The sequence below is a fragment of the Trachypithecus francoisi genome, unplaced genomic scaffold, assembly GCF_009764315.1.
Source record: "Trachypithecus francoisi isolate TF-2019V2 unplaced genomic scaffold, Tfra_2.0 Lachesis_group10, whole genome shotgun sequence".
NCBI classification, from domain to species: Eukaryota; Metazoa; Chordata; class Mammalia; order Primates; family Cercopithecidae; genus Trachypithecus; species Trachypithecus francoisi.
In genome coordinates, this window is record NW_022681455.1 from 25020235 (window position 1) to 25047864 (window position 27630).

At 41.2% G+C, this 27630-nt stretch overlaps 2 protein-coding genes across 2 annotated transcripts in view; one reads left to right on the forward strand and one right to left on the reverse strand.

Annotated features, from left to right (window-relative positions):
• Positions 1-1189: 1189 nt before the first annotated feature.
• On the reverse strand, positions 1190-19982 carry TDP2 (tyrosyl-DNA phosphodiesterase 2). The gene is made up of 7 exons (XM_033216391.1): positions 19505-19982; positions 19333-19418; positions 10649-10822; positions 9899-9990; positions 6184-6302; positions 4446-4616; positions 1190-2289 (listed from the first exon to the last, which is right to left on the reverse strand). The coding sequence occupies exons 1-7, from the start codon at positions 19745-19747 to the stop codon at positions 2008-2010; spliced, it is 1167 nt and encodes a 388-aa protein (XP_033072282.1). The 5' UTR covers positions 19748-19982; the 3' UTR covers positions 1190-2007.
• The window catches only part of ACOT13 (acyl-CoA thioesterase 13), a 33096-nt gene continuing 25254 nt past the window's right edge, over positions 19789-27630 (forward strand). The window contains exon 1 of the mRNA XM_033216396.1: positions 19789-20141. Within this exon, the coding sequence (XP_033072287.1) occupies positions 20061-20141 (81 nt within the window). The 5' untranslated portion in view covers positions 19789-20060. The remainder of the gene's footprint in view (positions 20142-27630) is intronic.

Here is a 27630-nt window from a genome sequence, read left to right on the forward strand (position 1 = left end):
CCCGGGGTCAAGCGAGTCTCCTGCCTCAGCCTCGTGAGTAGCTTGGATTACAGGCGCGTGCCACCACGCCCGGCTAATTTTTTTGTATTTTTAGTAGAGACAGGGTTTCACCATGTTGGTCAGGCTGGTCTTGAACTCCTGACCTCGTGATCTGCCTGCCTCAGCCTCCCAAAGTGCTAGGATTACAGGCGTGAGCCACCGCACTGGGCCTAAAAGTGGTTTCTATACACTTCATTTATAGTTTGATTTTTAGATTTTGTCATAAGCAGTATACAAGAAGGTATTTCATGTAGATGCTGTGAGTTATATAAAGGAAATGATACGTCCATGGTTTTAAAACAATTTGACAATTATTGATTTATTTATTTTTAAGACAGAGTTTCACTCTTCTCGCCCAGGCTGGAGTGTAATGGCACAATCACGGCTCACTGCAATATCCGCCTCCCAGGTTCAAGCGATTCTCCTGCTTCAGCCTCCTGAGTAGCTGGGATTATAGGCGCCTGCCACCACGCCAGGGTAATTTTTGTATTTTTAGTAGAGACGGAGTTTCACCATGTTGGTTGGACTAGTCTTGAACTCCTGACCTCAGGTGATCCACCTGCCTCAGCCTCCCAAAGTGCTGGGATTACAGGCATGAGCCACTGCGCCCAGACGATAATCCTTTATTTAATCTAATATATTACACTATCTGTTTTAAGAATGTAGACTTTCACCCATCTATGTTTTGCAACGTGATCTGAAGTTCTAACTTAGCTCTTCTAAATGAAAGCAATTTATGCCAGAATAACTCTTTTCCCACAGAAACGTACTATTGTCTTACCTCTATGATGTATGCTACTCAACTATTAACACCTATTCTCATTTTTTATTTTTAATGATTAAAATTATGATTAACATTTAAACTCTTTCATTGTCACTACAAAGGGAATATTATATATAAATGTCTTTTTTTAGGTGTTTAAGTTTTGGCACTCCTGATATAAATAAGGTTCTGTTACTTCTAATCATTCTCACTGGCTTTCTTTTTTCATACAAAGGAAGCAGATATATTCTTGGTAATTCTTGGTGGAGTGAGAAGCAAATGGCAATCTGTTTTCTTCTACACAAAGAGAAAGAAGCAACAGTAGAGCCAGAAGCAGGATGCAGATAAAAAATTTAATCTCATCATGGACACAAAAGCATACTAAAATAAACTATAAACAAATAAAATTCTTTATTTAAATTTCTCTTGTGGGGAAAATATTTTTCTTTAAAGCACACTTACAAGCAATTTGCATTTACTTCCTGTAAAACATTTCCATTTTACAATTAGCAAAACTAAAAGGCTATGTCTCTTTATGCATTTATTTTTGTTAGAAAAATGTCCCATGGTGCTATCAAACTGATTTTAACCATCATCGAGCCTAACTTTGCCTCTGTTGACAACATGACTACAAACATGAATCAAAACGGAGTTAAGGAATTTTAAGCCATAAGGTTTCAATTATAGCTTACCAATTATGTAGTTAGCTGACAAAAATCAAGTCTGATGTAGAACAGCTGTCATCTATTTAACTGCAGATAATCATGGCATTTTCATTTAAGATTATCTGAACTTATGAAATAAAGGATCCAGTCCCAATAACTCATTAATCTCTTACGTTTTCTTTTGAAGACTTATTTTAAATATTAACTATTTTGGTGCCTGAATGGAAAAACATAAACATTAGCTCAGAGACAATGTGGTTCCTGTTTGGAATCCAGCTGGCAGCTATAAGCACCATTAAAAACTCTGACAGGCTTTGTGCCCTTTTTATTAAATGGCCTCACATCCTGAACACAGGAATGTGTTCATTTAAATAAACATTAATCTTTAATGTTGAATTCTGAAAACACAACCACAAATCATAGTTGGTTTTTCTGTGACAATGATCTAGTACATTATTTCCTCCACATCAAACCTACCTTTCCAGAAGGTGGAAACTGTATTTGCAAAAATCAGGACAAAACTCACATTTGAAAAGCATTTTACAATATTATATCTAAATTGCACAGAAGACCCCAGTGATCACTAGGAAATCTACCACAGTCGAGTTTTTCCAATCCAAGAAGGTCCAAACTTCGGGGAATAATGTGTCCCTCTTCTGCTGCTGCTCTGAAAAATACTCGATCAAAACGAAGCTTACAAGCAGCAGTTATTCCAAGATTAGAGTTCATTTGTGTATCCCACGTATACTGGCAATGTTTAGGTTTGCCCAAAAACTCCCAGACATCCACAATGTTGTTGGGTAAACCACCACATTTGGTAACCTGAAAAGAAAAAGAATACTCTCTAAGATATACATAGCCTTTTCCCAACGTAAAAAAAAAAAAAGGCCTTTCTGCTATCACCGTGCAAGAAATTATTAATGCACAAATGCAAAATATCGAGATACATTATAAAAAGTATTATGCTGCATAGTAGTATGTAATATAAAAATACCAAGACAGCCAGAGAGGTTGGAATTTGCCCCTTCTCTTCTGCCATAAATAGGTTCACTTTGGGTTTCAGATAAAATTTAGAAGGCTGAACATACATGGCCTGTTACTGCTGTTATCTGTTTTTAAAAACTGAACTCAAGTGAAAAGAAGGCAGAACTGCCACTCTACTTCAGTCTACAACTTTAGAAGTATAGCATTTATTTATTTATTTATTTATTTTTTGAGACGGAGTCTTGCTCTGTCGCCCGGTCTGGAGTGCAGTGGCCGGATCTCAGCTCACTGCAAGCTCCGCCTTCCGGGTTTACGCCATTCTCCTGCCTCAGCCTCAGGAGTAGCTGGGACTACAGTCGCCGGCCACCTCGCCCGGCTAGTTTTTTGTATTTTTAGTAGAGACGGGGTTTCACCGTGTTAGCCAGGATGGTCTCGATCTCCTGACCTCGTGATCCGCCCGTCTCGGCCTCCCAAAGTGCTGGGATTACAGGCTTGAGCCACCGCGCCCGGCCAGAAGTATAGCATTTATATGATCCAAAAATTTCAACTGCCTTCAGTTTTAAGTTTATTAATAATATTAATTGTTTGCTCATTCACACTCCAGGATTAAAAAAAAATTGTTTGTGGTAAAATATACACAATATAAGATTTATCATTTTAACAAAAATTTTTTTTTTTGAGATGGAGTCTCACTCTGTCGCCCAGGAAGGAGTGCAGTGGTGCAATCTTGGTTCACTGCAACTTCCACCTCCCAGGTTCAAGCAATTCTAGTGCCTCAGCCTCCTGCACAGCTGGGATCACAGGCATGTGCCACAATGCCCGGCTAATTTCTGTATTTTTAGTAGAGATGAGGTTTCACCGTGTTGGTCAGGAGGGTCTCAAACTCCTGGCCTCAAGTATCCGCCCACCTCGGCCTCCTGAAGTGCTGGGATTACGGGCGTGAGCCACTGTGCCCAGCCATTTTAACAATTTTTAAGTGTACAGTGATGTAGCATTAAGTACATTCACGTAGTTGTGCAAACCATGACCATCAACCATCTCCAGAACCTTTTAATCTTCCCCAACTGAAACTCTGTACCCATTAAACACCAATTCACCATTCCCTAATATCCCCAGTCCCTGGCAAACACCATTCTACTTTCGATCTCTATGAATTTGACCAGTTTAGGAAATTCATAAGAGGAATCATATAGTATCTTTTCCGTTTTGGACTGGCTTCATTCACTCAGCATAATGTCTTTAAGATTCGCCCATACTGTAGCATGTGTCAAAGTTTCTTCATCTTAAGGGTAATAATATTCCACTGTATGCATACAGCACATTTTGTTTATTCATCTGTCAGTGATACTTGGGCTGCTTCCACCTTTTAGCTACTGTGAATAACATGGCTGTGAACATCCATGGGTAGACAAAACATATTCAAATCCCTGCTTTCACTTCTTTTGGGTATTTATACCTAGAAGTGTAATTGATGCATCACACAGTAATTCTATGTTTAATTTTTTAAGGCAAGGAGAAAGAGACTTTGTTTCAGACCTGGAGATCTGGGCATGGTGGTAGCAGGAAAAGTGGGTAAAAAAGGCTAATAAAAGACAAAAAAGAAAAAAGAAAAGGAAAACTCAGAAAAAAGAGAGTTAGAAACAATTATCATGGTCAAATCTTTCCATTGTTCTCATATTGCAACTAGGAATACTGCAAAGAAACAACCTTTTCTAAACTCTTCTAAAATCATTTTCTCTACCTTTCTTTCTAATCCCATATATATAGTTTAGTGTTGTCTATTTCTCATGCACATTTTTATTTCCTCCAAAAGAAGCCCCTTCTTCCCCTAGGCATACAGCATAGGTTAAACAAATACTTGCTGAATTGCAAGGTCACTTAAGACATTTTGAGTGACTACAGGTCCTAGTTGTAACAGCTTTGGTCAAAGGAACCTAAATTAGTCTCCATAGCAATAAGCTGTCCTCAAACATCACACTGACTTTGTCACTCACCTCTTGATCCCTTAGATTTGTATCTCCTGCAAATATAACTGTAGCTGACTCTGGAGCCTCTTGCATTTTCTTTAAAACGATTTTTAACTGATTCATTCGTTCCGCAGCATGCCCTCTGGTGCTCTCCAAATGGGATGTCATAAGGCAAAGCTCATTTCCTGACACATTCACCTGCAACAGGACAAACAGTCATTAAAATTGTCCACTGACTATTAATACTGAACTTTAACAAAAAATCAGCAGATTGTTCTGTCAAATGGTATAGATCTACTAAACTGAAACTGTATAATCAGCACTGTGTCTATCCCTCCAGATCAAAAGAAGTATTAAAGCACTAACCTTGTCCCCAAAGAAGACTGTTTAGCAAGCATGACCTACCCCCAGATGTCACCTCCACTGTGAACCTTTCCCCAGTGTCCCCAGGCCATCAGTGGCTCCCTCCTCAATACACTAAGGCATGCTGAACAGACTGTTTTAAAGCCCCCTAGGCTAAATTAAAAGGAGAATTATTTCCCTCCTACAAAGCCGTAAATCATTTGCAAAGCACAGAGGATTCTCATTTATTGCTGTATTTTTAAGGGCCTGGCATACAGGTATTCCAAAAAAGTCAGTTAACTGAATGAATGAGAATCATTTATCATTTGCAATTAAGACACCAGCAATGTACAATCTATCATTATATGAAGTGCTTGCAGAATCAAGTCTAATTCTTTCATATTGGTCATTCATGCTCTTCTATAATCAGGAGCCTACCTACTTCTCAACCTGTCACATTTCCCTCTCCATGGCCCCTACGCTCAACTGAATAGAATGCTCATTCATACTCATACATGTACACCTCTTGCAACTTGCAAAAGTTTGCTCGTGGTGGTTTCTCTACTTGGACTCTTTTTAATGTCTATGTCTTACATATTTTTCAGGGTTCATTTCAAATATCATCTCCTCTATAAAACTCTCACTAAACAATCTGGTTAAAAGTCATCTCCTTTCTCTAAACTTCCACACATCATTTATACCTCTCCTGTGGCACTTATGCCTTTCTTATGTTTTAGTTACTATATATATACACTCTCCCTTACTAATCTATATACTATATCAGAGCCAGATCTATTCTTCATTTTTGTAAGTCTCATAGAGTACAATATAGTAGCATGTATAGAGTAAAAACATTAGGAAGCAAATGTGGAATGTTAGCAAACTCAAATATTCTTAAGAAAACAATAGAGGGAGAATTAGGCTGGGTGCGGTGGCTCAAGCCTGTAATCCCAGCACTTTGGGAGGCCGAGACGGGTGGATCATGAGGGCAGGAGATCAAGACCATCCTGGCTAACACGGTGAAACCCCGTCTCTACGAAAAAATACAAAAAACTAGCCGGGCGAGGTGGTGGGCACCTGTAGTCCCAGCTACTCGGGAGGCTGAGGTAGGAGAATGGCATAAACCCGGGAGGCGGAGCTTGCAGTGAGCTGAGATCTGGCTACTGCACTCTAGCCTGGGCGACAGAGCGAGCCTCCGTCTCAAAAAAAAAAAAAAAAGAAAACAATAGACTGAGAATTCTATCTGCATTTAAAATTTATGTAAAAACTTAATTTTAGAAAGTGTTAAAGAGTTTCTAAAAGAATCTACATGTGTGAAGCAAATTTTTCTCAAAAGGCAATGGTTTTAAAAAGAATAACAACACAAAACTATGAAAAAATCTATTTTTTTTAATAAAACACTCAATTTTTAAAAATTACTCACATGCACACATAAAAGGTTTCTCATCATGTTGGTACTTGGAAAAGGAATAATCTCTTGGCTTTTTAATTTCACTCTTGATTTCTTCAACATTATAGCTGTGAAATACCCTTCTTCATGACCTACAAATATTTGTGGAAAAGAATTTAGGCTGAGAAGGTCAAAGTTATTTTCAGTTTACCACAAGTTTGCCTACTGAAGAATTTTATAGCAAACAGGTAACAGATATTTACATGGATCTAAATCTTTAAACTATTATTTCAAAATAGTTCATCACGGCCAAACAAGTCTACCTCCCTCCCTCCCGAATTTTAACTAGAAGCTTAGAAGAAATAAAATAAATAAATAAAAAAAGACCAGGCACAGTGGCTCATGTCTGTAATCCCAGCACTTTAGGAGGCCAAGGTGGGCGGATCACCTGAGGTCAGGAGTTCGAGACCAGCCTGACCAACATGGAGAAACCCCATCTCTACTAAAAATACAAAATTAACTGGGTGTGGTGGCACATGCCTGTAATCCCAGCTACTTAGGAGGCTGAGGCAGGAGAATCACTTGAATCCGGGAGGTGGAGGATGCGGTGAGCCGAGATCATGCCATTGCACTCCAGCCTAGGCAACAAGAGTGAAATTCCATCTCAAAATAAATAAATAAATAAATAAAAAATGAAAAAAAAAAAATGTAAACAAGTGCCAAAAAATAATGCTGCCAATATCAGATGAGAAAATTTGAGAAATTTCTGAAAGACACAGAGTAGATAAGATGAACTGTGGCCAACTGATATCCATTTACTACTTCTCATACTAGAAGTTCCAGAAAAATTATAGTAAATGAATAAAAATCTAGAAAGATATAAACCTGCAAGAACAGAAAATAGGAGTAGAGGCCAAGAACGAAAGCTTCCAATAGTTTTTCAGAAAACAGACGGAGAAATGGTAACCGGTTTATCAAAACAGAAGGAAACCACTTGAGTGACTGTAGCAGAGAACCACAGACAGGAAGCAAGCAGATTTGTTCCACCAAAATCTGGAAACAGTGCTTGAACATAAAGGTACCACAAAAGGTAAGGTGCTGAGGTAAGAAGAGGAGGGCCAGTTCAAGGTCTGGATACAGGGTTAAAGAACTCCCAGGTTTCCTCAACTCCTTAGAGCTAAGTGACCGTCCCTCTATTAACAGGAGACTAGGGTTTTACAGAGAACTAAATTTTAGAGGCTCCAGAGTCACCAACCACAGGGAGGGGCATGCATGTTAGTCCTGGGCTGACAGAGGAATGGGTTGAACACTGATTAAGTGTGCCGACTCAGCTTCTTTCCCCTGATCTGCTTCCAGAAGGCAGGCAAAACAAGCACACCACGCCAGCCCCAACACCCAGAAGGCAGAAAGCTAAATCATTCTTTTCGGAGAAACAAAATGGCCTCAGATTAAAGGCCTGTATATACCAACACACTGACAATTGTGGGTCTCCCTCAAATGAATAAGTAGTTTGCTCCACAATCAATCCCTCACCCCTCTCCAGTGAGGTAAACTACTTAGTCTTGTAATCAACATTTTAGTGTTTTGGTGTTTAAATGTGAACCAAAAGCCAAGGATCCCTACATATTTAAGGAAGAGGTCTAACATGACATGATGGATACTGACATGACATAGCATAATCGAAACAAACAAAAAGAAGGAAATAAAAACAATGCATGGAAAGAGATTAAAACCTAAAACAAACAAAAAACTAACAAAAAAGATACTGTATCCATAAACCAAGAAAAGTATGCCATAAAAAAGATATTCAGTGAATAGGAGGCCTAGGAAATTAAAATAATGCTATCTAAAAGTCAAGATAGTTGCCAAGAAAGTAGAACAGTCAATAGAGATAGGAGAATAAGAGAGTTAAGAAAATTCAAGGATCAACCCAGGAGGTCCACCGTTTAACAGAGGGAGTTCAGAAAAAGGGGAGGAGTAAAAAACTATAAGGGAGGAAAGAAGAGACAAGGAGAAAAGGAAGGAGAAATAATGAAAAGAATGAAGGAGAGGCAAGGGGAACGGTGGGAGGAAGGGAGGGAGGGAGAAAAGGATTTTCAACAACTAAGGTTTTCCACATACCAAAATTCCACAGATTAAAAGTTCTCACCAAGCATTCAGTACAATAAATGTTACAAAGACCCAAAGAACATGAGGACCCTCAAAGAAGACCCTCAAAGCTTCCAGAGAGTAGGGAAAAAGAAAAGAATAAGAATTAGAATGACACCAGCCTTATCACCCATTATCAATAATGGAAACTAGAAGACATTGAAGAATGCCTTCAGAATTCTGAAGGAAAATATCTGTTTACCCAGATACCTATCTTCAACCAAACTATCAAGAACCACAAAGCTACAACACAGACATTTTCAAATTGGCTGGGATTCAAAAACTTCACTGTCCATGCACTGTTTCTTAGAAATTAGAGAGGGTGTTCCAATAAAATGAGGAAGTAAACTAAGAAGGAAGCACGAGAATCAAAAAATCCTAAAAGAATCCCCAAGAGAATACAAAAAACGTTCCATTGGGAGATACACACAGACTGAGAGAGAACCCTCTCCTTAGAAATTCTCCATTAAGGAGTCAACTGAAATTAAAAATCACATACTATACAAAAATGAAAGTCAAAGAAAACACTATACAGTTGACACTTGAACAACACAGGTTTGAACTTTAAGGGTCGACTTATACAGGTATTTTTTCAATAAATACGGTTGGTCCTCTGTATCTGTGGGTTCTGCATCCACAACCAAACGTGGGTTGAAAACACGGTCTTCTTTTTTTTTTTTTTTGAGACGGAGTCTCGCTCTGTCACCCAGGCTGGAGTGCAGTGGCACGATCTCGGCTCACTGCAAGCTCTGCCTCCCAGGTTCATGCCATTCTCCCGCCTCAGCCTCCGAGTAGCTGGGACTACAGGCGCCCGCCACCACGCCCGGCTAATTTTTTGTATTTTTAGTAGAGACGGGGTTTCACCGTGTTAGCCAGGATGGTCTCGATCTCCTGACCTCGTGATCCGCCCGCCTCGGCCTCCCAAAGTGCTGGGATTACAGGCTTGAGCCACCGCGCCAGGCCGAAAACACGGTCTTCTCAGAACGTGAAATCTGCAGATATGGAGTGCTCACATATAGATGGGTTCTGCAGAGCAGACTGAGGAACCTGAGTGTGTGTGAATTTTGGTATCCACCAAGGAACCTTAGAACCAATCCCCTGAGAATACCAAAGACTGTATATGAAAATCACGAGATGTGGCCAAAGCAGTATTTTAAATATATTTAGCAAAAACAAAATAGATGGAAAATTCAAAAACTAAATTACTCAGGGCAAAAAACGTATAAAAAGAACAACAAAATAAATAAGGAATTATAAAATAAAGACTTTTTGAAAAAGCATAACCACAATGTGATTATTTCACTTAAAACTTTTAACAACTAAATTTCAACAAAAAGGTATTCAGTTTCTCAAATTTTAGCAATTTATATTTTCCTGAAAAATCATCCATTTCCTTTTCACTTATTAACCTTTTCACACTTATTAAGTCGTATAAAATATTCTCCTATAATTCTTGTAGTATCCTGGGTCTTGCTTATTTTTCTCAAACTTATTTATTTGTGCTTTTTCTTCTCCATGTCCCAATAGACCAACTTTGATTTATCCATCTCAGTGATCTGTTTTTCAAAGAAAAGACAAGTTGAATAACAAAAATTGTTACCTGTAATAATCTCATAATCACTTGCTCTCTTCTTTAGGTAGCTATAATATGGGGGAATAACTTCCTGTAGAAATATCACATCTGGGCTGTACCTAATGAAAAAACATCAATTTATGACAAATACCAAGTATACCATTTCATTTTCAGCTACCTAAATGAAGGAAATTCCACAACATACCAAAAACAAAAAACCCTCTTGCGCACCTAATATTGAGTGTTTATGCTGATCTTTGATAACTATAAAATGAGAAAGATGTGTGCTATTTAAGTAGTACTATAACAAACATATCAAAAAGAACTAGAAAAACTGACAATAGAAACCACCATACTGAGAGACTTCAATGGTCCTACACACTAAGAGATGCTGTCAACATTTCTTTCAATCCTCTTGAAGCAGTTATTATCCACAATGAAGAAAGCTGACCTCCAGAGAACTGAAGTGATTTGCCCAAGGTCACAGAGCCAGTATGGCACACAAATAGATCTTTTTGGTAGTTTTAATTTCACGTAGTTATTATAAACAAAGTTTAAGAAGAAAACAGTACTAAAAGGCTTCTAACAAAAATCAGTGTTCCCACTTTGCTGCAGCCTGTAATCCTGCTCTCACAGGCAATCATCTCAATTCTTTCAGATGTTTCTTCTCAGAGCTGGACATTGAACTTAGGTTTAATTCGAAAGCCCACAACCTTGAACTGTTACTTTGAATATACATAAGACACATTACTATCAAACAGAAGTGATAATACTTACAACGCTAAGTAGGAACACACCCCTCGAGCCCTCTCTGACAGATTGTTTAGATCTAATCCATCAATATTCCAGGTAATGAAGCAGAACATGCTGTCATTTTCTTGCTGAGTATCTTCAGATGGGCTGATTTTAGAAGTGGTGGAATCAGTTGTTTCTTCATTGGTTAGGTCAACACTGGCAAGATCAGAATAAAACACAGCTTTGCAAATAATCTATACACTGATTAGGAATTATTTTGTATTTGTAGCCTTCATTTTACAGACAAATTTTTAAAAAGCCCTAAAAGTTTGACACTGTCCTTACAGGGTTAACAAAAATTGCATGCCAGGTTCTAGATACAAATATAATTAAGCATTAATCACGCTGCACTTTGGCCCACTTCTTTGTAACGGAAAGTCATCCCATAGCCCTATATACTGGCCACTTGCATCGCCATTGCTCCTGTGGGTAGGATCTCTGACATTAGAATCATAAGGCTTTTGTTTAAGAATTGCTTAAGAAGTTTTTCAGACGCTGAATTCCAACAGAAAGCTGACACCAACCAGTTTGAAGACATCCCAGAGGAACTGAATCTGCATGAGAATGCAGTTTTTTCATCTCCAGATCCCATGACTTCATCAATGCACTCTGACCAATCAACAATCCTCACACCTTGGTCCACTCAACACCCTTTCAAGTCTCAAGCTCCAGACTTCTCAAGGAGAATCTGAAGTTTCCTCCAGTCTCCTGGTTTGGCGGCCTTACAATTAAATTTTTTTTTCTGCTGCAACCCTTGGTGCCTCAGGGTATTGACTTGCAAGCTGTACCCCAACTACCTAGGGCACATGTCCACAAGGTAGTCAGGACCTCTTGAGGGTGTGTCACTGGCGCGTCCTTAACCTTGGCAAAATAAATCTTCTAAATTGATTTAGACCTGTCTCAGATACTTTTGAGTTCATAGATAGATTCTTATTGCACTGTCCAAATGTTTGCTCACTTAGGCACTTACAGACAACTTAATATCCTTCAATGACATGTGCCACTAAAATAACTGTATAAACTATAATCCCAAATTAGACTCAGAAATGTAGGATTTCTAAATCTTTTTGGAATCTTTTAAAATCATATATTAAATAAGATCTCATTGTGGCAGATAAATAGGAACTGCAAATTCTTTGCTACTCCCCTCTTTGAGTGATGAAGCCTAATGCCCCTCCCCTTTGAATCCAGACCTTAGTGGTTTGCTTACCACAGGGAAAGAATATTCTGGGACTTTTGAGGTTTGGCCTTAAGATAATCTGCCACTTCCATTCAAGGCTTTTGGAACACTTCCTCCAGGAACCCTGGAACTGCCATGTAAAAAGTTCAACCACCCTGAGACTGCCATGCTGGAAAGGACATATGTATATGCTCCAGTCCACAGTCCTGACTCCACCATCTGCTCCCCTAACCAATGCCCCAGACATATGAGTGGAGGGACAAACATTATTAAAAGGTGACTCCTAAGCATGTATAAACTATTCATGAATTTAAAAAATAGGTGTTTGGGCCGGGCGCGGTGGCTCAAGCCTGTAATCCCAGCACTTTGGGAGGCCGAGACGGGCGGATCACGAGGTCAGGAGATCGAGACCATCCTGGCTAACACGGTGAAACCCCGTCTCTACTAAAATATACAAAAATTAGCCGGGCGAGATGGCGGGCGCCTGTAGTCCCAGCTACTCGGAGGCTGAGGCGAGAGAATGGCGTAAACCCGGGAGGCGGAGCTTGCAGTGAGCTGAGATCCGCCACGGCACTCCAGCCTGGGCGACAGAGCGAGACTCCGTCTCAAAAAAAAAAAAAAAAAAAAAAAATAGGTGTTTGAATTTATAATTTTAATGCCAACATTTTAACTTTTCTCCTATACACGATTCACCCAGATTCCTCAAATGTTACATTATTAAAAGGTGACTCCTAAGCATGTATAAACTATTCATGAATTTTAAAAATAGGTGTTTGAATTTGTAATTTTAATGCCAACATTTTAACTTTTCTCCTACACACGATTCACCCAGATCCCTCAAATGTTAACATTTTACTTACTTAACATTTACTTGCTTTGTTCTTTTTACTCTGAACCATTTGTTTAAATATTTTTGTATTATTTCCTAGACACAAAGACATGCTTATATATACAGTAATGCATCACATTTGGAGAAGTGTGTCATTAGGTGATTTCATCATGATGCAAACATCATAGAGAGAATTTACACAAACCTAGATGGTACAGCCTACACACCCGGGCTGTATGGTCTAGCCTATTGCTCCTAGCCTACAAACCTGTACGGCATGCTACTATACTGGATACTGTAGGCAACTGTAACACAATGGCAAAGGTATAGCAAAAATACAGTCATATGATTTTATGGGATGATCTTCATTTATGCAGTTTGTTGTCAACTGAGATGTGGTTATGTGGTGCATAATGGTATACTCTAGTATGATCATCAAGTCAGAAGATTATCATTGATACAAGTTTTTCTTTTTCTTATTGCCTCCTGTGGCTAGATTTAATATTACCTAAAGACCTAGTTCGATCTTGCCAATTGTGCTACTAGTGTCCTAATCCAGGATCACGTTACATTTAGATGGCATGTCTCTTTTAATTTTCTTTAATCCAGAACAGTTTTTCAGTCTTTGTCTCTCATGACTGACATTTTTGAAGAGTACAGGCCATTTATCTTACAGAATGTCCTTCAGTTTGGGCTTATGTTTTCCTATTATTTGGTTCAGATTACGCATTTTTTGGCAGGAATGTCACAGAAGTGATAGTATGTCCTCCTCAATGCATCATTATCAAGCATCTGATACGGAGCTGTCCCATTCCTGGTGATGTTAGCTTTGATCACTTGGTTAAAGTGTTGTTAACCAGATTTCTCTACTACAAAGTTATGATTTTCCCCATCATAGTATTTTGTGGGAAAGTACTTTGTGATTATGTAAATATGCTGCTGTTCACTGAACTTTCCTACTAGTTTTAGTATCTGTTGATGATACCTGCCTGAAATAATTATCAATATGGCAGTTTCCAAATGAAGATTTTTTTCTAATTCCTCATGCCTTCTATATTTAATAGTTGGAGTTCTACTGTAAGGAAAAATGTTCCCTTCTCTCTTGGGCAACTGTATTTATATCAGTATGGGTTCTTTTTGTATGGATTGTGATCTATTCCTACCAAGCATCCTGTTGCTTGGATTACATCAGATTTGATGGGGAATGAGGGTAGGGAGCTTTTAAGCTAGGTCTTGGGCCCTTCTGGCACATCCCCAACATTTTCTGGGCACCTCCTACTTTCTAACACCACAGATATCATAGGCTCATCTTGTACTTTTTTTGCCCCTGCTCAGTCATTTCTTTTTAACTTCTTTTATTATTTTTACATTAAACCTCTTCCATTCTATGAAATCAGTCATTTCTAAAAAGCCCTTGTTCCTTTCAGTGAAGAATGGTATTTAGAGGCCATGAGCTGGGTGCTAGATGAACTTAATGCCAATTTTGAAGCATAAAATATTTTGAATTGTCTTCCTTTTACATAAAAATAACCTTCAAGAGCATAAAAAAAAAAAGTGTAAAACTTTCTTTTGTGAATTTCGTCCCACCCAAAAGTTCTCTTATTCAACAATGAGCTAATATTAAGGCTTTTTTCAATGCCTTACTGTGGGGGAAAGAGAGATCAGACTGTTACTGTGTCTATGTAGAAAGAGGAAGACATAAGAAACTCCATTTTGATCTGTACTAAGAAAAATTCTTCTGCCTTGAGATGCTGTTAATCTGTAACCCTAGCCCCAAACCTGTGCTCACAGAAACATGTGCTGTGTTGACTCAAGGTTTAATGGATTTAGGGCTGTGCAGGATGTGCTTTGTTAAATATGTGTGTGCAGGCAGTATGCTTGGTAAAAGTCATTGCCATTCTCCAGACTTGAGTGCCCAGGGACACAATGTGCTGCAGAAGGCCACAGGGACCTCTGCCCAAGAAAGCCTGGGTGTTGTCCAAGGTTTCTCCCCACTGAGACAGCCTGAGATATGGCCTTATGGGAAGGGAAAGACTCGACAGTCTCCCAGCCGGACACCCGTAAAGGGTCTGTGCTGAGGAGGATTAGTGAAAGAAGACGGCCTCTCTGCAGTTGAGATAAGAGGAAGGCATCTGTCTCCTGCTCGTCCCTGGGAATGGAACGTCTCGGTGTAAAACCCGGTCATACATTCTATTTACTTGGATAGGAGAAAACCGCCTTATGGCTGGAGGTGAGACATGCTGGCGGCAATACTGCTATTTATTGCACTGAGATGTTTGTGTAAAGTCAAACATAAACCTGGCCTACGTGCACATCCAGGCACAGCACCTTTCCTGAAACTTATTTTATGACACAGAGTCCTTTGCTCACGTTTTCCTGCTGACCCTCTCCCTATCATTACCCTACAGTCCTGCCACATCTCCCTCACCGAGGTGGTAGAGATAGTGATCAACAAATACTAAGGGAACTCAGAGACCAGTGCCAGTGCGGGTCCTCCGTATGCCGAGCGCCTGTCCCCTAGGCCCACTTTTCTTCCTCTATACTTTGTCTCTGTGTCTTACTTCTTTCCTCAGTCTCTCGTCCCACCTGATGAGAAATACCCACAGGTGTGGAGGGGCAGGCCCCCTTCATCTTACCACCATAGAGAAAATGCCAAGTGATTCCATGCCTGATCAAAGATGTTGTTTCCTTTTTATGGAAAGCATTAAAACCAGAAAGGAAAAATTATTAGCTCTTTATTTCTGTCAAATCTTTTGTTTCATAACTGAATTTAAAAATACATATACTGTCAAAGACAAAGGTGTTTGTTAATCACATTGGGCCCCCTACCTATCCAGCACACACACCTTTTTTTTCCAAGTTTAAAGACGTCCAACTATAACTCAATCTACTTCATAAAACTGTAAACACAACCCCTACTTTCCTCAATGGGTGGACTGTCATGGGTGATGTATGGGGAGAGCATGAAGGTGTCATTAACCATAGTTTATACTTACTGAGTTCTATATGCCAGGCACAATTCCAAGTGTTTTACACCTATCAGCTCACTTAATCCTTACCACAACCCCATGAGGAAGGGGTCGCACAGATAAAGAAACTGAGGCAGAGAGAGGTTACACAGTTACTAAACAGCACATGTAGACTTAGAACCTTATTACTATCCCCACTGCACAAAGAAATTGAGGCAGAGAGAGGTTAGACAGTTACTAAACAGCACAGGTGGACTTAGAACCTTTGCATTTTGGCTCCAGAGTCCATGCTCTTATTCACTATGCCATCCTTTCCTCCTCTAGTTTCACTGCAATCCAATTCCATATTGATATAATTTGGATGTTTGTCCCCTCCAAATCTCATATTGAGATATAATCCATAATGTTGGAAGTGGGGTCCAGTGGGAGGTGTTTGGGTCATGGGGGCAGATCCCTCATAAATGTCTTGGTGCTATCCTCACATTAGTGAGTTCTTGCAAGATCTGGTTGTTTAAAAGTATGTGGCACCACGCCACCCCCTTGCTCCTGCACTCACTATGTGATACCTGGGCTCCCCCTTCCCTTCTGCCATGATTGAAATCTTCCTGAGGCCCAGCAAAGCCTGGGGCCTTGCTTCCAGTAGAGCCTGCGGAACTGTTAGCCAATTAAATCTCTTTTCTTTATAAATTACCCAGTCTCAACGCAAGAACCTAACACAATTATCTCTGCAATTTATGCAACACCCACAATATTTAATATTTAATGCAGCAAGAAAAACCAGGCAACTGTATTTAAAATTTCCATTTGGGAAAATGAAAAGGGAAATAAACTCTAAAACGTTGCTGTACAGAAATACTAAGGGAACAGAAAGGGACTGGCAAACGTTAAGGGCATGATTTTTTCACTTCATTCCTAAGCAGATGAGGAAGCGCTTTTGTCAGTATCTCTGGTGTCTCAGGTTTTATGTGTTAGGCCAGTGCTCTTCAACTTTAAATCACCAGGAGATCTTGTCAAAACACAAATTCTGATTCAGTAGGTCTGGGTGAGACCTAAGATCCTGCATGTCTAACAAATTCGCAAGTAGTAGTGGCATGCTGCTGGTCCAGAGTCCACACTCTGAGTAACAAGGCTCTGGGACATGGGCTGTCAATGCTGGCTCTGCATTAGAATTACTTGCACAGCTAAAAAAAAAAAAAAAAAAAAAAAATACAATGAGGAATACACAGGCCCTACTCAAGACTAATTAAATTAGAATCTGTTGGTTTTTTTTTATTTCCCCAGATAATTCCAATATGCAGCTAAGACTCGGCATAGCTGTTTTAAGAGGATTTCCCTGGTATCTCATCAGAGACACTAAAGATAGATTCTAATGTAGGGGGCTAAATCACTTTAGTGTTCAATTTCAATTTTTGTTGATATCCCAGGAATTCACTCCAGAATTGAGATTCCTGCCCCAATCATTTAAGACAGCCAATGCCCTTGATCAGCAGGGTTGAGTTTCTCTGGTCATAAAATCTTCCAATCAATTTTTTTTCTTTTCATTTTTGCTAAAGCCAACATCAAAAATCTAATCACCGCACGCTCTGTGAATGCACAGTCCTTAGAAACACCCCGAAGTTTGCCCCTTCCCCATTTTTCTCTCTTCAGCAAACTAAACTTTAAAACTTCACTCTCATTCATACTTGACCTGAGTTCTGAGAGACAAGAGACCACAGCCTAATCAACACCTTTGCTTGTTTTTGCCAATTTACCATTCCGGGGTAAGAGAATCCTAATAGCCATGACACTATTGCTTAGCTTGATCCGCATCTTTTCTGAGGGCCTATTCCAGGAAATCCACTTACTTTGTTACTATTTATTGGTTACCATACAGACTATTGCAACCAACAGACATTCATTCAGGTTGGTTTGACCAAAACAGATGAATTTATAAGGAAACAACATGTCACAGAGCCTGGTACAGAAATACAGCCATGTTTAAGGAAGGGCAGTTAAGGGCTTTCTCTCAATCCTACACTTCAACTTCCCTCTGCTTCCTTCTCTCGCTGCAGACCTCTGTTCTCAGCTTCTCTGTACCCAAAAAAAGATATGTATGAATCCTCACAGGTGCTAAGTTAACACGTTACAGTTCCAGCTCCATAGGAAGACTCAGACTTGACTCTCTTGGTCCTAATTCTGAAACCAAGAAGAGGATCTGACTGGCCAGTTTGAGCTAGGTGAACACCTCCTAGACCAACTTGCTCTGGTTAGTAAAAGGGAAGCCAGAGACAAATCACTGTGGGTGAGCAGACAATTCCCCAACAAGAGGCAAGACAGAGAAAGGAACCTAATGAAAATATCTTATCACATCTGTAAGCCAATGCAGCTGAAAAGACCAAAGGGAAAATACAGTCTCCACTATGAAGTCAATTTTACAGGTTGTACATATAACTGGGACAATTTTATACATTCAGTAAATATTTATTGGGAGCTTATGATGTGTCAAATGTTGTCAGACTTTGGGAAATTAACAATGTATAAAACAGATACTCCTTACTAGACGTGCAGTCTAGTAGGAGACATAAAACAATGAACAGCACTTACAATATGGACTAAGTTATTGTAACAGGGGTCATGCAGGATGCTATAAGAGTACCTAAAAGGGGAACCTTACCTAGACTTGGGACATCAGGAAAAGTTTCCTGGAGATAAATCGTGTCTCAGCTTGGGCCTTTAAGATAAATACTAGCAAGGAAGGAAAAAGAAAAAAAAATCCAAGTAGAGGTAATAAAGATCTTTACGAAGATTCAAAGACAGGAGAAAATGACCCATTGGAAAAAAGTAAAAGTTTGATATGCCTGGAACCTGGAAAGACGGATTCCAAGTTATGGAGCCAAATAGTAGAGGGCCTTGTAAGGCATCTACACTTTTCAAGAGTAGTAGTGCAGGAACTGGAGAGGGGCACTGAAATAACAGGAGTGGGTGTGCATTAAAAAAAAATAACAACAGGCCGGGCGCGGTGGCTCAAGCTTGTAATCCCAGCACTTTGGGAGGCCGAGACGGGCGGATCACGAGGTCAGGAGATCGAGACCATCCTGGCTAACACGGTGAAACCCCCGTCTCTACTAAAAAAAAATAGAAAAAACTAGCCAGGCGAGGTGGCGGGCGTCTGTGGTCCCAGCTACTCGGGAGACTGAGGCAGGAGAATGGCGTAAACCCGGGAGGTGGAGCTTGCAGTGAGCTGAGATCCAGCCACTGCACTTCAGCCTGGGCGACAGAGCGAGACTCCTTCTCAAAAAAAAAACCTATTATTCTGGCTGGCCAGCCTATGGCCTAGAATAAATCAACAATTCAGGAAGCAAGGAGACTTCCAAGCTGCCATTCTTGGACGGAATTTTTGCCTTCATTCGTTTCAAACTTCTCGCTTACTTACTTCCTATCATTTGAGTTAAACATTACATTTCCATTTTTTCCTCCCTGGACTCCAAATCACGTTCGAAGTGACAGTATGGGGGAGTGTTAGATCCGCTGCTGGGGCGCATCTCCGCGCAGCAGCAGCAACGCAAGCCCTGCTCCTCTGGCTACGCAGCTTGGAGATCTGCCTCAGCATCTTGCCCCCAGCTTCCACTGCAGGTTCCAGGACGCGCAGCGCAACCTGGTATCAAACTGCCTCCGTCCGTACTGGCTCCCAGCTCCCCTCATCACTTACTAGGTCTTGGGCTCAGAGATGATTTCAGGGCGGCGTTCCAAGGCGCTCTCCTCCACCGGAGGCTCGAAGTAGGAGTTCAGAGCCCTCTGAAAAACAAAGGCACCAGGGATGAGGTTTGTGCGCTCCACCAACCTAGGTAACGGAGCGGGACGCGAGGACAGCAAAAGCGTACTTCCATCTCCCAGTCGTTCTCGGCCAGGAAGCACTGAGCCACAGCGTCATCGCAGCTCGCGACCGAGGCAAACTCCACACACAGAAGTCGCCGCTTCTTCACCTCTGGCTCGCCCTCTTCCTCCGCCACCCCCAGGCAACTCCCCAGATCCATCTTCTTGCCGCCTCCGCACCGCCCCTTTAAGCGGAACAAGAGGCCAACGATCGGCTCTGCGCAGGCGCTTGCGCCACGGCGCTCCCGCATCAACCGCCCGGCAGGGAAACTCGCTCCGCTCTCCGAGAATAATAGGTGCAGCTGCGCCGCAGACGAGCCGCCGAGGTGGTGGGGGCGAAGCGCGCGTGCGCGCGTGGTCACAAGCGTGCGGGAAACGTCAGTGAGCAAATCACGGACCACCGTGGCAGCCAGCTGGTCTGACGCCCGGCCTCTTGCACTCCTAGGGACGGAGAAGGGTGCAGGTTCTTGGTCCTCTGTGTCCTTCTTTCACGAACTTCTGGATTTTCCAGCTCTTCCAAAGTTCGTTCTTGCGCAGAGCCCAAAGGCCGGAAAACCGTCCACGATGAACAGCGTGACTCTGAATCTGCGGGAGGTGATAAAGGCCATGACCAAGAGTCGCGGTTTTGAGAGAGTTTTGGGAAAGGTATGGGAGGCGAAGCCTTGGCTTCTAATGGAGGGAAAGAAAGCACCGTGCTTGGTGCCGTTGTGAGCTTTGAATAATTATCTCTTGTTAGGTTCTGTTCTAGTAGCCTGTAAATTTACCTTAGTGATAATGATTACTACTTTAATGGAGCTCCTAAATATGCTGGATCAAACCCGTAAGTTCCCTATCTAAACATAGATAGGTATGGTTATGAGTCGTGGAGACAGAATTCCTCAGTTGTAAGGCTGGGAGGGACTTTGGAGTTTGATCCTTCAACCAACAAGCGTCTGCATTGACCTAGAGAAGAATAAGAGAAACGTCTGCATTTAAGGCACATTACAGTCTAATTCTCGAGACTCTGGAGGATTAGAAAATAAATAATTGCAATAAGGTACGAAAGCCAAGTGCTTGGTAGAGTGGTGGACGAAGGGAGAAGTTGTTCCTCTGTAGTTGTTTGGGAAATTTCTCAAAGGTATGCAACTCCTGAAGAAATAAGTTAGCCCTTGGAGTAAAACGGAGTGCTTTTCTGAGACCAGCACTCACAAAGCCCGAAGGTGTTTGTTTTCATTTTTGTTTTTTTAAGAACAGGTTTCGCTCTTGTTGCCTAGGCTGGAGTGCAATGGCGCGATCTCGGCTCACTGCAACCCCCGGTTCAAGCGATTTTGCTGCCTCACTCAGCCTCTTGAGTGGCTGGGATTACAGGCATGTGCCACCATGCCCAGTTAATACTGTATTTTTAGTAGAGACAGGGTTTATTCATGTTGATCTGGCTGGTCTCGAACTCCTGACCTCAGGTTATCCACCCGCCTCTGCCTCCCAAAGTGCTGGATTACTGTTGTGAGCCACCACGCCTGGCCTTGAAGGTGTTTTGTTGTTGTTATTGTTGTTTTGAGACGGAGTCTTGCTGTGTCGCCCAGGCGGGAGTACAGTGGCACGATCTCTGCTCACTGCAACCTCCACCTCCCAGATTCAAGTGATTCTCATGCCTCAGTCTCCCAAGTAACTGGGATTACAGACATGCGCCACCACGCCTGGCTAATTCTGTATTTTTATTAGAGACAGGGTTTCATCATGTTGGTCAGGCTGGTCTCAAAACTGCTGACCTCAGGTGATCCACCTGCCTTGGCCTCCCAGAGTGCTGCTGGGATTACAGGCGTGAGCCACTATGCCCGGCCAAAAGCAGGGATTTATTGAAAATGAAAGGACACGCCTGTGTTTAGGGTGTGGAGCACCAGCCCAAGGGCCCTGATACACCATGGAAGTCTCCTGTTAGCCACTTGGTACTCATCTCGTGTAAATAAAGTGGTGTCCCACAATTGGCTGTGAAAAGCAATCAATCAGAGGCTAAAGTGAAGTTACAAAGTTCCACTTATATGCAAACAAAGACTTGCTATGCTATCAGAGGCTGAAGTGAAGTTACATAGTTACACTCCTATGGGAAGATCTGATTGGTTGCAGAAAGCATAATTTTTTTTTTATAAGGGCTAACTTCTTAGCATAATTTTGCTTTTTGCAACCAATCAAGGTACTTTCAGTTTCCCATCTGCCACACAGAAAAGGTGGGGGTTTGGAAAGGGAGAAGCCGCTGGTTCTTTTGTTACTTGGTGTGGAAAGTAACAAAAAAATGTCTGAGATTCCTTCTGTGGAACAAAGTTCCTTCAAAGCCAATTTTAAAAAGCCTATGTAAAAAATAATTATTCTTGCTACACTTTATACAAATAATCTGGTCAAGTATAATAAAGCAAATCAGTCCTACCATGATTTGTCTTTAGTAAAAACGGAAAACTGGAGAGAGAGAAAAACTTTCAAAGGGTTTTCCTTTCAATTTACTTATAGGAAGTCGGCTTGAAACAGCCCTAGGTTGCCTGCCTCCAGACCCTATTCTCCTGCCTCACTTGTAAGAAAATGATGTTCCATAAGAAGCATTTATAACTAAACCTTGTGAACCCCAACAATTTGAGACAGGTCTCAGTTAATTTAGAAAGTTTATTTTGCCAAGGTTGAGGACGCACACGCGGTGACACAGCCTCCGGAGGTCCTGACAATATGTACCCAAGGTGGTCAGAACACAGCTTGATTTTATACATTGAAGGGGTGGCCTGCCCCTCCACACCTGTGGGTGTTTCTTGTTAGGTGGAACGAGAGACTTGAGAAAAGAAATGAGACACAGAGACAAAGTATAGAGAAAGAAAAAGTGGGCCCAGGGGACCAGCGCTCAGCATACAGAGGACCCACGCCGGCACCGGTCTCTGAGTTCCCTTAGTATTTATTGATAATTATCCTTACCATCAAAAAGATAAGGGAGTGGCAGGACAATGGGATGATTGTAGGGAGGAAATTAGTAGTAAGACATATAGATAAAGATCTCTGTGACATGAATAAGTTCAAAGGAAAATGCTGTGCCTTGAGATGCATATGCAAATATCTCCATAAACCTTTTAGCAGCATTGTTTCAGACTATCACAGGGGGAGAAACCTTGGACAATACCTAGCTTCCCTAGGCAGAGGTCCCTGCGACCTTTGGCCGGTCGTGTCCCTGGGTAGTTGAGATTAAGAGAATGGTAATGACTTTTAACCAGCAAGCTGTCTTTAGGCACTTGTTAAACAAAGCACATCCTGCACAGCCCAAAATCCTTTAAACCTTGAGTCACCACAGCACATGTCTCTTGCAAGGACAAGGTTGGGGGTAGGGTCACAGATTAACAGCATCTCAAATACAGAACAAAATGGAGTCTCTAATGTATACTTCTTTCTACGTAGACACAGTAACAGGCTGATCTCTCTTTTCCCCACAATACATTTTAGGGAGATATGAGACATCAACAAATAGATGTAAAAAGAACACTGGTTCGGTCTGGAAAGGCAGGACAACTTGAAGCGGGAGGGGGGCTTCCAAGTCACGGGTAGGTGGGAGACAAACGGTTGCATACTTTTGAGTTTCTGATTCGCCTTTCCAAAGGAGGCAGTCAGATACACATTTATCTTAGTGAGCAGAGGGATGACTGAATAGAATAGGAGGCAGGTTTGCTCTAAGCAATTATCAGCTTGAATTCTCCTTTTAACTTAGTGATTTGGGGGCCCAAGATATTTTCCTTTACATTTGCCCCCTTTTCTTTTAAAAAAAAAAAATCTTTTGGAGAAAGCATTTTAGAAGCAAAATGAGTCTTTGGTCCCAGATTTCATCCGATCTCTCATGCTAGGATGGTTTATTCCTAGACAGGTAGGTCCCGAGTTATTAGGAAAGCTAATTTTTAGAAGGTTGTGCAGTCTCATGTCCTGTGAAGAGAAAATAGGGGGAGGAAGGGAAAAAAACAACAAACAAAACAACAATTCTGGAAAATATACATAGGCTACATTGTTCTGAAGTCCATACATCAGTAGGCAGGTATGAAAGTGGCTTATGTATGTAAATAGGTTACTGTTCTTTTCTTCTGAAGTTTAAGTTGTCTAGCTTCGGTTTGCAGGGCTTTACAAAAGCACAGTTTAGTTTTCAGTGTCTCCAAATTAGGAAAAAAAGAAAAGAAAGAAGAAGAAAATTAAAAATATTATTTTGGAGACTTGTAGCCAGGAAAAAGTAGAATTCAGCCTAAACTGTAGAAAATAATAAAAATTGATAAAATTAGGCAAGACTAGTGCCTAACAACAAATGGACTATAGATTTTGAAACATAATTTTTCTCTCTCCAGTTTTCCATTTTTACTAAAGACAAATCATGGTAGGACTGATTTGCTTTATTATACTTGACCAGATTATTTGTATAAAGTGTAGCAAGAATAATTATTTTTCACCTAGGCTTTTTAAAATTGGCTTTGAAGGAACTTTGTTCCATAGAAGGAATCTCAGACTTTTTTAAATCCAAGCTCAGCCATAGATTTGTACCATCAAATACCTATGAGTTGGGTGAATTTCCTTTCTTTTTGATGTTCCATAATAAACCAGGGGCTCCTGGACCTGTCAGAAAATGACACTCTTTACTTACCACAGGTCAGAAACCCTGTACGGGGACTGTGTAAAGTATGAGGCCAGTTTTCCCAAGGGCTTTTATTGGCTCCATAATTCAGGTTTGATTTCTTAAAGGAAAGTACACCATTCCACTCAAAGCCTTGCTAAAATAATCAGTTTCTCCAATTGTGTCTTATTACAAATGAAAACAGATTCTTTTTTTTTTTTTTTTTTTTTTTTTTGAGACGGAGTCTCGCTCTGTCACCCAGGCTGGAGTGCAGTGGCCAGATCTCAGCTCACTGCAAGCTCCGCCTCCCGGGTTCACGCCATTCTCCTGCCTCAGCCTCCCGAGTAGCTGGGACTACAGACGCCGCCACTCGCCCGGCTAGTTTTTTGTATTTTTAGTAGAGACGGGGTTTCCCCATGTTAGCCAGGATGGTCTCGATCTCCTGACCTCGTAATCCGCCCGTCTCAGCCTCCCAAAGTGCTGGGATTACAGGCTTGAGCCACCGCGCCCGGCCGAAAACAGATTCTTACTGCACTTATGCAACTAACTGTATTGGCACAAGTTAAGAATACTCACAAATACTTTCCAAATTCTGGAGAAATCAGGTAGAGAGAAACAAATATGCTCCAAATTTTGTTCATAGGAGTATACTAAATTGTTAAAAGCTGTCAATAGCTCAAAAGTTTCAAGACTCTGAAAAACAAAGCAAAAGATCAGCAATGTTTTTTTTTTTTTTTTTTTGAGACGGAGTCTCGCTCTGTCGCCGGGGCTGGAGTGCAGTGGCCAGATCTCAGCTCACTGCAAGCTCCGCCTCCCGGGTTTACGCCATTCTCCTGCCTCAGCCTCCCGAGTAGCTGGGACTACAGGGGCCCGCCACCTCGCCCGGCTGGTTTTTTGTATTTTTTAGTGGAGACGGGGTTTCACCGTGTTAGCCAGGATGGTCTCGATCTCCTGACCTCGTGATCCGCCCGTCTCGGCCTCCCAAAGTGCTGGGATTACAGGCTTGAGCCACCGCGCCCGGCCTAGATCAGCAATGTTTTAAGCAAAAAGTCAAAAAGATTAGTTCAGTCCCCATAGTTAATTCCTATTCTGCTTGATATTCATGAGCATTTTAGCTCTCCATGAGTTCTGACAGTTTTTCCTCTATTCTCTTGTAACAATCTCCAAAGTTATTGGAGACCTGCATTCAAGAGGAAACAACAGGTGCAGGAGAGGATGTGGAGGAATAGAAACGTTTTTACACTGTTGGTGGAAGTGTAAACTAGTTCAACCTTTGTGGAAGACAGTGTGGCGATTCCTCAAGGATCTAGAACTAGAAATACCATTTGACCCAGTGATCACATTACTAGGTATATACCCAAAGGATTATAAATCATGCTACAATAAAGACACATGCACGTGTATGTTTGTTGCAGCACTATTCACAATAGCAAAGACTTAGAACCAACCAAATGTCCAACAATGATAGACTGGATTAAGAAAATGTGGCACATATACACCATGGAATACTATGCAGCCATAAAAAACGATGAGTTCATGTCCTTTGTAGTGACATGGGTGAAACTGGAAACCATCATTCTGAGCAAACTATTGCAAGGACAGAAAACAACACACCACATGTTCTCACTCATAGGTGGGAATTGAACATTGAGAATACTTGGACACAGGATGGGGAACATCACACACCAGGGCCTGTCGTGGGGTGGAGGGATGGGGAAAGGATAGCATTAGGAGGAATATCTAATGTAAATGACGAATTAATGGGTGCAGCAAACCAACACAGCACATGTATACATATGTAACAAACCTGCACATTGTGCACATGTACCCTAGAACTTAAAGATTAATTAAAAAGAACAAATTTAACAAAGAAAACATTATCAAGAATAAAACACTTAAGGAATCTTAAAAAACAACAACAAAAAAAACACTTTATAAAGAGGACCAAAACAACAATTATCCATGGATGACTAAAAGTTTTAGGGCAGCCATAGTCAAACACACAATTGACAAGGAAATTTGTTACCTCTCCTCTGTAGCACACAATAATGTTAATGTAACAATTATGATTATTACTGATAATGTACACTAGGTCATGTCACAATTACAGGAATTTCCCATAATTTTGGAACACACACTAATAACATATTTATACATATACATCTCAGAGACAGCCAAACACTGTCTCTTATTTGACAATGCTTCCTGTGTAATTTTTGTACCAAATAAGCCAAATTATGCCATGTTTGGGCTTTAGGGAACCTAATATCTTAAAGGAGTAACTAGGTCACAAAAAGACAATTTATAATTTGATTTTGGAAAGTTTGTCAAATATCAAATGTTTAAAACACCTGATATCACAAAAATAGGATCACAGGTCAGTATAAAATAAATCATTCATTTAACCAAAGTGATAACTCAAGGATTTCATAAAAAGGTGAAAACCTTCATTCTTTGAGAGAGGAGACTTAACTTTCCAAACAATAAGCCCTAATAAAAACAGCATGAAGCTAATTAAATTTGTTTTTCAAAATTTTATAAACAATGTATAAAATTTTAAACTTGACCATAAGATATAACTTCCAACTGGGTGCGGTGGCTCACACCTGTAATCTCAGGACTTTGGGAGGCCAAACTGGGTGGATCAGGAGGTCAGGAGATGAAGACCATCCTGGCCAACATGGTTAAACCCCATCTCTACTGAAAATACAAAAATTAGCTGGGGGTGGTGGGATGCACCTGTAATCCCAGCTACTCGGGAGGCTGAGGCAGGAGAGTCGCTTAAACCCAGGAGGCGGAGGTTGCAGTGAGCCAAGATTGAGCCACTGCAGTTCCAGCCTGGGTGACAGAGCGAGATTCCGTCTCAAAAAAAAAGAAAAAGATATAACTTCCATAAGCCTTTATAACCTTTATTAAGGAGTCAGTTAATGCATCAAGAAAACCTTGTTGCCGGGCATGGTGGCTCAAGCCTGTAATCCCAGCACTTTGGGAGGCTGAGACAGGCGGATCACGAGGTCAGGAGATCGAGACCATCCTGGCTAACATGGTGAAACCCCATCTTTACTAAAAAATACAAAAAACTAGCCGGGCGAGGTGGCGGGCGCCTGTAGTCCTAGCTACTCGGGAGGCTGAGGCAGGAGAATGGCGTAAACCCGGGAGGCGGAGCTTGCAGTGAGCTAAGATCTGGCCACTGCACTCCAGCCCAGGCCACAGAGCGAGACTCCGTCTCAAAAAAAAAAAAAGAAAACCTTGTTAATCTGATACAGGGGCCCATATGCTGATCTTGCATCATTGTGCCTCTGATATTAATGATTAATTTATAGAGAAACTGACCTTAGGCCGGGCGCGGTGGCTCAAGCCTGTAATCCCAGCACTTTAGGAGGCCAAGACGGGCAGATCACGAGGTCAGGAGATTGAGACCATCCTGGCTAACACGGTGAAACCCCGTCTCTACTAAAAAATACAAAAAACTAGCCGGGCAAGGTGGCGGACGCCTGTAGTCCCAGCTACTCCGGAGGCTGAGGCAGGAGAATGGTGTAA